General features: G+C 37.6%; 1 protein-coding gene across 2 annotated transcripts in view; it reads right to left on the bottom strand.

The window, feature by feature from the left end:
- The window catches only part of LOC106745233 (voltage-dependent T-type calcium channel subunit alpha-1G), a 69,554-nt gene that overhangs the window by 5,693 nt on the left and 50,987 nt on the right, over positions 1-12,874 (bottom strand). For both annotated transcript variants that reach the window (XM_014620647.1, XM_014620648.1), the window contains 13 exons: positions 11,415-11,570; positions 9,907-10,044; positions 9,002-9,286; positions 8,555-8,703; positions 8,329-8,475; positions 6,404-6,569; positions 5,389-5,738; positions 4,839-5,031; positions 4,523-4,672; positions 3,205-3,585; positions 1,819-2,011; positions 1,463-1,724; positions 547-827 (listed from right to left, as the gene is read on the bottom strand). In XM_014620647.1, the coding sequence (XP_014476133.1) occupies positions 547-827; positions 1,463-1,724; positions 1,819-2,011; positions 3,205-3,585; positions 4,523-4,672; positions 4,839-5,031; positions 5,389-5,738; positions 6,404-6,569; positions 8,329-8,475; positions 8,555-8,703; positions 9,002-9,286; positions 9,907-10,044; positions 11,415-11,570 (2,851 nt within the window). The remainder of the gene's footprint in view (positions 1-546; positions 828-1,462; positions 1,725-1,818; positions 2,012-3,204; positions 3,586-4,522; positions 4,673-4,838; positions 5,032-5,388; positions 5,739-6,403; positions 6,570-8,328; positions 8,476-8,554; positions 8,704-9,001; positions 9,287-9,906; positions 10,045-11,414; positions 11,571-12,874) is intronic.

The raw sequence follows: 12,874 nt of genomic DNA, 5'->3' as shown, positions 1-12,874 counted from the left end.
ACCCTCTCTCACTGTCACATTTGTCACAAAACATTTGGAGCTCCTTCCAACATCACGTGTGGAATTACCCTCCCTCTCCACTTGCTGCTACATCACATAATAAATTTCTTTAGATCCAGCACGAAAATAACAATCTTGTATCGAAGGATCACTATGACGTTTCATGATCTCTATTCCTTCCACCTTGCTGTCATTGTTGTTATGGAACCTAACTGTACATAACCTATCTAGAATATAGATTTCACATTTAATGAAACTCAAATTGCCGAATTCAATACCTTATTGTGCGCTTGTCGTATGCCCATATTATATTAACATTGATTTTAGTCAATATCTCTTTTTGTAAACGATACCTTCTTAAAGGTCGTTGAAAGTTAAATGAAAATGACCTTAACGACATACACGAAGGTCAAAATCATCGATGAAGGTGTCCCTTGATATGCACAATGGTCAAGAACTTTTTATAGAGCATTTATATCTGATTATTTTTCTCGTGATCACGCATTAATTGATTAAAATTAAAATTTATCGAAGTGTGAAGATTACCTAGTCGACCGAAAAGTTCCACCCCTAACGCGGCAAAAATGAAGAAGAGCAAGAAAAACAATAGTCCCAGGTTGCCAACCTGCGGCAATGCCTGCATTACCGTATCCAAAAGAGCACGTATACCCTTCGCCATTTTCAAAAGCTTCAGCACTCGGGCTATCCGTAGCACTCTCATTACTCGAATTATCGTTGGATTAATGGGGATGATCTTGGACTCGACTTCTTCCAACACAATACCGACCACCGACAGTATCACTATTCCCACATCTAATTGATTCCATCTGCAAAAAAAGTATCATATAAAGTCATAAAATTTCTTTTACAATATCATCATTAATGCTTCAATTCGTAAAACTAATGTGAACACAGTAAACACGATGGCGTCTGACAAGCAACGCGTCAAGCACAGTTTGCTCTTCACGTTTCAGTTGAAAAAAAAGAAATATGTTCGAGGCAAAGAAAATTGATTTGCGAGGCATCAGGGGTGTGTCTTCCGGCACGTGTGACGTCGGGCCAAGATCGGTTGTTCTACTGCACGATAACGTGAGGCTACACACGGCGAAAGCGACCAAGGACACCCTTGATTCGCTGGGAAATTTCGCCACATCCGGCCGGTATTCACCAGATTCAGCCCCGTCAGATTTTCACTTGTGCCGGTCCCTCCGACACTATTTAACAAATTCTCACTTCGAAACATTCGACAAATGCATCACCGATCTTATCGACTCCAAACCGGTGTTCTTTCACCGAGCGGGGATTCCTACCCGAAAGATGGCAAAAATGCGTAGACGTTACTGGAGATTACTTTGTCGATCAAAGTGTTTTCCGAGTTTATACAAATGAACGTTAATTTTCGCTTGAAAAAGGCCAAAAATTAATTCGTACACTTGATACATTTACCGAAACGCATACTCACTTGTCCTTCAGATAAAGCTGCAGGCCGAGAGCGACGAGCTTCATGAACGACTCGAGGATAAAGACGGCGGTGAAGAAGTAGTTGAATATCTTGAGCGCATACGTGAGCGCCTTCGGCATCATATAAAACTCCATCGCCATCGTGACGACGTTGAGACCGATCACGGCCGCGATCGCCAAGTCGAAATACTTGGACGTCACGACGTTGTGTACGAACAATCGCGACTTGGAATAGCTGGTGTAATACGGCGGCTCGTGCATCTCTGAAAAACATCGGCGTTACAGACACGGCTCCTTCGGGTACGCGCAGTGTGATGTAGAAGTGGAATTAACCTATCTGAGCCCGCGGCCACTCACTTCGTCTCTTTTTCTCCATCTGCAACGCTCGTTTCGCCGCTCTGCGCACACGTTCCTCCTTCTCCTGCTCTTCGCGGCACCTGTGAAAATTCTCCACCACCACGCCGACGAACATATTCAACACGAAGAAACCCACCAGCAGTATGAACGCGATGAAATACAACAATCGCCACTCGGAGTAATTTTCGACAGGCTGCAATCAGTTTTTATTTTACAGATCGTTGGCGGATCCCACGGAGAAATTTTAATTCAGATGTAATCGTTCTCGCGGATATCAGAAACGAGAACCGCGCGAATAAATGAGGAATATCTCCTTCTCGATTATTAAAAGACGACAATTTCGGAAAAAATTGTAATATTGCTTTGGATTTGCCTGTCGGGTTGAAATTGCTTTTTTTGTGGATTTGTTTCCAATGATAAACGCACCGACTCGATGGAAATCCGCAAAAAACGTAGCTCCAAGCCGATAGTTAAATTCAATATTTCTCCGCATCACGTAAGTTTCAAACAGGGACCCGGAACGAATGAAAATATCGGTCTGAGTCCGGTTTCGATCCGCTAAAATATTTAACAAAAGTTCTGATTTCGATTCCGGACAATGTATCAATCATCGTTTAAATTGCGATTTTTTCCAATTCCGGTTCTTTAAACTTGTTTCCTTATTGAAATTTTTATTGAATCCAATTATACATATATACAATAGCGCTCAAAAGTATTTTGATAAAGACAATAATTAGGTTAATTAAATAAAACATATATTTGAACTATCTTTTGTTGGGAAAAAAAACTAAATAAACTAAAGAAACTAAATAACTTGTCAAAATACTTTTGAGCGTTATTGTGTGTGTGTGTGTGTGTGTAATTAAAATAATTAGGTAATTTGTACAATTCAGAATGATTGTGTTTTTATGCATCCCAAAATTGTAATATATTACTTCTTTTATTAATTTTCTGCCGTTCAATATCGTAAGTTTGAAGATTATTTTCTATTTGTCGTGATAACCATTTAACATGCTGTTTTTTCACAAGAACTAGAATTTTATTATGAAATGAATAAAACCGAAATAATGAAACAAAAAGAGCCGTAAAGTGAAAAAAAAATGTAATGGTTCCGATTTCGGTTCCGGTTCTTATAGGTTTTATAAAATTTCGGTAATATAAAAATCAATACGATTTACGGTTCCGGTCCGATAGAAATACCAGTTTCCATATGGTTTTCGATTTTCGATTCCGATCAGGGTCCCTAGTTTCAAATAATAAATGTGTAGAATTACAGAAATAATTTGTTCACACACTCTGGATGAGTTAATGTATTTTTACGTGACAAATCGATACGTTAGAGAAGTAGATAAATATTTATTTCTCCTCGTAACGAATCTCCTTCACCTGCTGATCGACTCCAACCGCGTCCAAGCCGGTATACATGATGTTCACCCAGCCGTCTCGCGATGACAAGACGAACAGTGACATGAGGGCTTTACCGAGATCGTCGAAATTGTACTTTCTATTCAGCCACAAGTTTCGCTCGTCGGCTAGACAGTCCGTCTTATTACGTACATTCTTGATGTCGGGGCCTTCGCAATAATAGAAAGCACCCTTAAAGAGTTGCACTCCGAGGATACCAAAAATCACGAAGAACGTGCAACAGATCAAGACGATGTTGCCGATGGGCCGCAATGAAGATAACAAAGTCTGAACGACCAGTTTTAAACCCGGCGCGCGATTGATGACTCGCAGGGGTCTCAACGACCTCAGAAGCCGAAAAACCTACATGATTGCAGGAATAATTCCGATTAGAACAAAGCATTTGTCGCCAGTGAAGCTAAATTTTTAATAAACATCAAGTCGAGCTACTTTCTTAACAATTGTTGAGAAAAAATGTGAAATATTAGGTATACAAATTAATTCGGCGCCTTTGTATTTAATGTCCTGTAACTCTGGTTCAAATTAAAATTTTTTTCCTGTCCTATGATTTGAAAGTGCTAACCTTAAGCTTTAAGAAGCATTATAATAGTTGACAGCCTTGCCGACATAACTTTAGAAAACAGTAGTTATCACGATTGTTCGAAAAGAAGCATCCGAGGTGCTATATTCCTTTTGCACTCCAGTTGAATAAAAATGCTACTCAATTTACCGAAATAATTTGTTTCGCTTTAGGCGAAGGCGCTGTGACTTATAAAACTTATAAAAAGACCCTTTATCGGCAATGGAACTAGGCAGGTGATTCTGCTGAATGATAACGCGCGGTCACATACCGCAAAAGGGACGAAGGATCTCATCTGTACATTAGGTTGAGAAATTCTTCCTTATGCAGCTTATTCGCCAGATCCAGCCTCGTCGGATTACCACCTATTTCGGTCGTTTCAACATCATTTGGCGGATTACGTATTTTAAAACAGTTGATGAGGTCCGAGAAAGCATCGATGACTTTATTGAGTCAAAACCGTCAAGTTTTTTTCCGTGAGGACATTCATCAGCCACCCGATAAATGGAGTAACGTCATAGAAAATAATGGAAATTATTTCGAACATTAAACTCGTACCTGATTTTTTGTAAATAAACTTTGAATTTCATGAAAAAAAGACCCCGAATTAATTTGTACACCTAATACATCCCTCTCTCATTCCTCTTCCCCCCTCCCCGCTTTCTCTTCCTCTCCTTCTCCCATGTCAAATATTCGGAAATCGCGATGACATAAACTTACCCTCAATATTCCAAATATTCTCGGGCTACTGGACGAGAGTAATGACATCGACAAGTCAATTATGGAAATGATAACGAGAGATCCGTCCATGATATTCCAGCCGGAGGTAAAATACGCATCCGAACCGTACAACATACCTGACGCGACAACCTATATATCGCAATAAATAACATTATCGAAATACGACTTAAGGTTTCTTTTTTGGGAATCGTAATCTCACGATAATTTCTAATCTCTCCTATTTTCACGAATTTTCTTGAAACAAAATTTTATTAAAGATATGGCAACATATTTTATCATACTGATTATATATTACCTTGATAAACATCTCAATGGCGAAAACGGCGGTGAAAATGTAATTTGCGGTAGATAAGAAAAGTCTCTCGCGGCTGTCCGGCGGTATATTTGGCCGTTCCATCGCCAGAGTGATGCAATTCAATCCAATGAACAACAGGACCACATTGTCGAACCACTTTTGGTCGACGAACCATCGACACAAAATACGAAACCTGCGGTATGCGAGAGATATTTGTAAGTCTCTTTCATATATTCATCGTATATTCTTTAATTATATAAAGAGAAAAAAGTTTATCAATTACTTATACCAAATTAACATAATTATAATATACGTACAAAAAAATATAATATATGTACATCACAGTCACAGTGTCACAGTACATATATATTAGGTGGTTGCATAGAATTTTTAATGTTGTCGTTAATCAATGAAATAATGAAATGAATGATCTCTAAACATCTTGATTTACTATCTCAATCCTTCTCGATTGTTATTTTTCGGTTAGGCAATTTTCTTGATTACGAAATTTTCAAGCCGGCTGAATAGCGATATCAACTTATAGCGTTACCTATTGTTAGGTGGGAACAGATATAAGGAATAATCGTCACGCTCCTTTAGGCAGCCCTTAGGTTCGAAGAACATAAATATCTTCTTGATCCTCTCGATGCTGCTCGCGCTCCCGTGGCCGTTCGACGGCGGTGTCTGCTCGCCCGTCCTCGGGTGTTCCTCTTCCTGCTCGGGAAGTCTCTTGATTTTCGGCAGTGGGGCAGCCTCCATCGAAAGATTGTTGATCGTACGGGGAGTCGAGGACGGTGCGAGCATCTCGTCCAGCGGCAGCGTCTTCTTCACAGACGTCTCATGAACGTTCTCGTATCCGCGCAGCGAGTTCCTCCGAGAAAACTCGCCGATCCATCGCATCTGCGAGACACAGGGCGAAATTGACAAAGTCCGATCAAACTAATCGACGATTAACTCGTTCGGCTAACGTGAAAAATAAGAAAGAGTTGTTGTTTAAATGAGTAAAAAATTCTCGTGTTCGCTCCTTATTGTAACCCCAATTGTAAAATTGTTAAAATTAAGTCAAATATTAGCTGTACTATTCCTAATAAATTCCTATCCGCTAATAAATACATAATTATTAACTTTCTAGTTATTATTAAACGGCAAATTATATATTTAAAAAATGCTGTTGGTAATTCTGCCACTCAATCGTCGACTAACAGAAGTTTTGAGGAAGTCACCCACAATCCCAGCAATCCAATGTTTCACTGTACATTAGTGTGATATTTGTCACACGATATCTCAGATAATAATAATAAATTAGATGTATCATTAGAACAATATGTTGCAATCATTTAACTTTCTTTTTTCTCGGAGCACAAGTATGAAAAATAAAGAGTTTCGCGTAAGAAGTCTCACATTCCTACACTTTGGCAGGACGTTAGGGCTAAAATCGGGTTCACTTCTCACTTTCCACGTTTTCTCTTCGAAAAGAAAAACTTACATGATTGCTCTCCAAATGTGGGACAATAAACTCTAATTTAATTTGGAAATATCGACAAAGGCATTGAGTTTCCACTCACCTGATTAGGCGTGACTGTGTAACGATGAATCGACTGGCCGTGACTTTCGAGCGAATTATTAGGACTCAGACTACGATTATTGCTTGTCAGGACGGTAGTTCGATTGTTGGGCGCATCGCGTTGCGTGTCGTTTCTTATAGAACCGTGCAAGTAACCGCCGTTAAAACTGAAGAGATTTTTTTTTTCATTTTATTAACGTGCCTCTTCGTTAGAATTATTATCGTTATTGTTTGAATATGATTACGTTATGTTATTTTGTCATTTCCATTTTATTATAATATATAGGGTGTTCCAGTATTTTCATGACTTTAACTGACCTGGCAATTTCTTGAGCTCTAGCAAATAGAGATACAAATCTTATTCAGGAATATTATATTAAGGTTGTAATAGTTTATAAATAAGAGATGTTTTGAAGGACAAATTAGAGAGCTGAGAATTTACACGCTTTGACATGATACAACGTGTAGTATTAAAGGTGTCCCGTATACCCTTACAGAAATTTAATACCGAATATTACGAAACAAACGAGATAAAACAAACTAATGTTCGATTATTTTGCTTAAATAAAAAAAATGTCATTTCATCATTTGTATCTTTTCATCTTATAATGTATTTCTTCGTGGTTTCAACTATGTAACGGTCACACGTCGTTTCGCCAACCGTGGTCATTGTTTCTTGACTTTAATGGATAAATTGAAAAATTCAACATTTTTTAAATGTATGTAAATACATTACTATTGTAAAGAGTATAAAATACCATAAAACTTTCGTGTAAAATATATTTATACATCTTATTTTCGTAAATATTTGTTAGAAATAAAAGAAAAGTCCGTTATTCTCGAGGGGTTATTTAAATCTCGAAATCTTGAAACATACCGCTAAAAAAATATAGGTTTAATATTTTTTGATGCTTATAACGTATCCAAAACCCATTAAAGTCGGTAAGAGATAATGCCGTTCCCTCGTTTAATTCGTTCCCTTCAGTTTAACTGTTTTATCTGCACATGTTAAAAATTTCCGGACACCCTATATATAAAGAAAAATTTTGAAGATTTATGATCGTTATGTTTTACGAAATTTAAAACAGCAGCGTCACAAAGCTTGTCTGTGTTATGACTCAGCTGCATTGTTAATTAAACTTCTAACTGCTGGATACTTTTTTAATGTAAACTGGGCTACATTTTATTAATTATTAATCACTGAATATGACTATGCGTTAAATTTTGCTTCAAAAGAATGTTGTTGTACAGATCGAAAATAATATTACGTAATTTTATTCAAGCATGAACAAATTTGATAAAAAATGTAGAGATTTAGGACAAGGTGAATTTCTTTGACTCTTCTCTGGTGAAAAAATATCTCAGAATTTTTCATATTATTTTTTTTAATGCTTCATATATGAAATTTTCTTTAGGTTTATTAGAAACAACAGAAAATATTCAATTTTCTTCAGAATTTATATATAAGTACTATATATAAGTATCATATATATAAGTACTTACAATAATTATGAAATATTTCAGATTCTTTTCGCCAACACATCTTTGCATAAATCTGGATAAATATGAGAAAATCCGTACAATTTTTCAGAAATTGTCATCCACTGAAATACCTTGGAAATTCTTATCCTATCATTTTTAGAAGCACCTGAGAAATCATGTTTTTCCAGGATTTTTTATAAGTTTAATACATAAGAAATTGTTTAAAGATTTCGGAAAAATGAGACCTTTTATTACCAGGATTATCAGTCAACTCGCCCTATTTCTCTGAAAAAGATAACTTAGTGAACAATTTTGAGCCGTTTAAAAATTCTTCCATCAAGTTATCTTTGAAAACTCATTCTACTGTACACATTATTACAAACGTGGCTGGCAACCGAAAAAGTAATTCATTTTTTCAAATAACTCGGGATAAATAAGACTTACGTTGGGTTAGACCCGACGAGAGTGCTGCGCCCGTTATTAAGTATAGTGGTAGGACTGGTGTTCTCATCTTCACCCTGCGACCATCGTTTCCTCTTCAGGGACGGCCGTGACAAACGCCACGAGTATCCTCTCTGTATTCTTGGTGGGCTGACGAAAGAAACAAATTATCTTGTACGATATTTATCGTTGATGTAGAGGAAATACATGGATCAAATATAATAGATACCTGGAGCTCGAGTCTCTAGTCTGGGGACTAACTACAGCTGTGACGAGGCTTATCCGTCTCGGAAATTGGCCGACTAGTAAATTATTCGTCGGTATTTTATTGGATACATCGGGTAGCTTCAACAACCCTGAGGGTATGCTACACTGACTCTATAAATACGATGCGTCCTCGTTATTACATGTACATATATTTATATGTATATATGTTTATGCGTACATATATTTTTAACGAACAATAACCGACGGCTGAAATTCTTTGAAAGTTATTCAGTCACGACTTTGCCAACATATACAATGTCACTTCTAAATAATAACTTTTTAAATTACAGTTAAGTGAAATTTCAAATATCTCGTCGACTTTAAACATCCTTCCCGAGTCATGATAAAAAATTTGCCCCGCATATCGTCGACAAGACGACTATATATCGGAAATATAAAATGAACATACACCAGATCGATCGATGGACTCGATCGAAAGGGCAGCGGTGGGATAAACCGCACGGCAATTGAGATCTCTGTAGCCGACATCCAACGTGGTGTTCGGGGAGTCTTGAGGGGTGGCCGCTGTGTGAGTGATTATCGGCGGCTGCCCTACCACGCCCATCATTTTGCTCTCCTTCTGGATGTTACACTTTGGCTCGTCGATCGGTTGCTTCCACACGCTGTTCTGCTTCTCCCGATTGTCCTTGTACTTCCTCAGCTCCTCCGCGCTCTGCCACGAATTCTTTCGATCCTACAGATCGAAGACACGAAGACAAGATGACGTTGCGTCAATCACCGAGATCAATATGCGAGATCGATAGAACTTTCCGATTAATATGATTCGTATACATCAATACTACGGTTTCACAAGAAGATAAACTCGATATAAACATTTGCAATTATTGATATTAATTTAGATTTCACGGATGACTGAAAACTTGAAATATGTTATAGAAAGTGAAGTCCTAAGTAATATACGATTCGAATTGACTATGATTGTTTTTTCTGGTTCCTGTGAAATATTTCAATTAAAAATTTAAAATATTAAAATAGTCACTAAAATTATGATATTAAGTTGCATGTAAAATAGCCAATATTTTAGTTTGACTTCAAACTGCAACATGTTTGTTCAAAATAAATTTTATTAAGAGGGCGGTTCCTACTTTGCCGGGTCAAGAAATCGATTTTTTTAAACATATTTTCAATTCTTATCTATAGAATATCCCTATAAGGTTGTTTATATTAAAATATTATTTAAATTTCGTATATTGACGGAACAACGGCAGCGACAACCGCTCGCTGCATTGCTGTCTGCGTGCCGTTCAGTGTATTATACTTCGATTTATTTATTAGGAATAACCGGACAATCACCTGGGTGTACGTGTCGCTGTCGGAGATTGAATGTGACCTTGACATCTTCGACGATCCATCCTCGCTACCCATCCCGGCCTCCTTCGCAGCGAGCTTCTTCTCCATTTCCCTCTGTTCTCGTTCTCTTCTCTCGTTTCTCTGCGAAACATATCATTTATTACATTATATTGAAATGTTGTCCATGTGTTTGTCGTTTTTGCTAAAATCCAAATACAGAAATTAAAGAAAAAATCCGTACAGTCGGTGTCACGTACACTGTACCATTCTACAGAAAGAAAATTATACGATTTTCAGCAGGCGTCCGATAAGAAAACTTAATTTCCAAGAATTATTTGAAGAGAAAGAAGAATCCTCTTATCGAGCCGTCAGAAAAAATATTTAAACAATATTGAAAACAAATGTAATATTAAGGCAAGAGAATTGTATACCAAATTTAAGGAAAATTCGACATTTATATTTAATTTCAAAACAATGAACACATTTTTTCAATGGAACGTATAAGAAATGGTCATAATTACGAGTCGTTACTTACGAGCTTACGCGGCAATCGGTTATGAAAAGAGCCGGGGTGACAGTAAATGACACCCGACGTCATAAATGCGATGGGAGATTCAGGAGAAACATAATATAAACGTAATTATACAGTACGAAACGTAAGTATACAGTTGTAATTTAGATCGAGAACAAAGGTCCTCCACTATTTTGCAAACAATCGCGCAAAATTTTGAGTTATTAATTACTGAGAACTGATTATGACATGTTAACTGCCACGTCGACTTCTACGGACCGGCGCTCAATTCTTTGTTTGGGCTACGCCAGCTGCAATGTTTTGTTGATTGCCTTTTGGATCGGGCCACTTTAAATCTTGACTATCAGCGTTTATACATATATCGTTTATATGTACACTGTCTAACGAATTATCATCTTTAGATGAACATAATACACAACGACGTCATTTTTTAGGCGGCAAAATTACTTCACTAGATGTATCACTTTCTGATTCTACCAGCATTAAAAATGTTATTTTCTAGATCTGCTCTGGAGAACGAAACTGTACTGTTGCTCTGGAGAACGAAACTGAATTGTGTCTTAAGTGTGATTGATGATTAGTTAGTTGTCCCGGCCTTTGTTCCTCGTTATTTTTTGTTTGCACTTTAGCTCACGCACCGCGCGTGACTCTCTAGTTGTCTGGATGGTAATGTGTGACGTAAACGGAAAGTGAAACAAAATAGGCTCGGCACTTAACGTGTTAAAGAAAAACTAAAAGGACGGAGATGATTTCGAATGATGAGAAGCTCATGGCAACGTGGAAGAACGCATGCGCAGATCAGCCTCCGAAAAAGTGGCAGCAAATCTTCAATGATTGCTTTGTTCAAAGAATAGAAAAATGTATCAAATGTAATTGTAAAGTGATTATATTTTGAAAGAACGTAAATAAATAAATTTATTGCGATAAAACGTAAAATCGAATGAGAGATACATTATTGGTGTTACCGATCGGTGCGTACCTCCGACGAAAAGCCTTCGACGAGAATAGCGACCAGAAGATTGAAAAGAACGTAGTTGCCGAAGGTCATCAACGCTACGAAGTAAAGCGCGGCCCAATGCGAAGTTTTCTGCATACCGTTGAAGAGGACAACGTTCCAGTCTTCCTGCGTGAGGATCTACGTAAAAGAAAAGCGAGGGGAAAAGACTCCCGCTACATATATAATGGCGCACGTATCTACGTTTATCTGATAAGACATGTGATCGGCAAGACGTTCTTTTTCTCAAAGCGTGCTGAAAATTTTGCCTTACTGTAAGGAAACATGCGCAGATAAGTAAGAGTCTCACATACGTCTGATTGAAATTTCAAGTTTACTTTTTGGTATATATTTACAAGATTAACGAGTGCGCTGAAATAATTCAGATTTTTAGATAAATAAAACAGTATAACGCACGAGTGTGCAATACTTTCCACATTGGTAACCATAATTTTTAGGTGATTTTATAATAAATAAATAATTATTATTATATCCTGATTATTCCTCCTTACGGTATTAAAAACGGTAAAGGAATATTCGATGCAATTTTGTCCGTAAAATGTGTTTTTCTTTTGTAAAACACAAAATTTAGGAATATTCTATATATACCAGGTGTATGCATAAGTTTTTTCCGGTTTAACTAAGAGATGGCGCCAGCGAAAAGTACGCAGCGTATTAATTTGACACATACGTCATTTTGTTCGTCTGACATTTAAAACTACAAACACACACAAGTTGAGTCCGCCAAAAACTAGCGTCTTTGTTTTATCGTTCAGTGATCATGTCGAGTTTTGTGCCTGAAAAAGAACATTTGCGGCACGCATTGCTTTTCTTATTTAATCAAAAGAAAAAGGCTGTTGAAAGTCATCGTTTGCTGGTAGAAACATATGGTGAACACGCTCCATCGATTAGAACATGTGAGACATGGTTTCGACAATTTAAAAATGGTGATTTCAATGTGAAAGACAGTGAGCGCTCTGGTAGACCACAAAAATGCGAAGACGAGCAATTGCAGGAGTTATTGGATGATGACCCAACTCAAACTCAACGGCAATTAGCAGAAGCATTACATGTATCACAAGAAACAATCAGCAGACGTTTACGAGCAATGGGAAAGATCAATAAACTCGGTAAATGGGTCCCACACAATTTGAATGAACGTCAAATGGAAAATCGCAAAGTCACTTGTGAAATGCTGCTTCAACGCCACGAAAGGAAATCATTTTTGTATCGAATTGTGACGGGTGACGAAAAATGGATTTATTTTGAAAACCCGAAGCGGAAAAAATCGTGGCTTTCACCTGGCGAAGCCGGTCCATCAACACCAAGGCCAAATCGCTTCGGCAAGAAGACCATGCTCTGTGTCTGGTGGGACCAGAGCGGTATTGTGTATTATGAACTCTTGAAGCCCGGCGAAACCGTTAATACACAACGCTATCGCCAAC

Source organism: Dinoponera quadriceps, unplaced genomic scaffold (genome assembly GCF_001313825.1).
Source record: "Dinoponera quadriceps isolate SergipeBrazil2010 unplaced genomic scaffold, ASM131382v1 scaffold1270, whole genome shotgun sequence".
NCBI lineage: Eukaryota > Metazoa > Arthropoda > Insecta > Hymenoptera > Formicidae > Dinoponera > Dinoponera quadriceps.
Note: the sequence above shows the minus strand (reverse complement) of the source record. Positions and strands in the feature narration are given on the sequence as shown.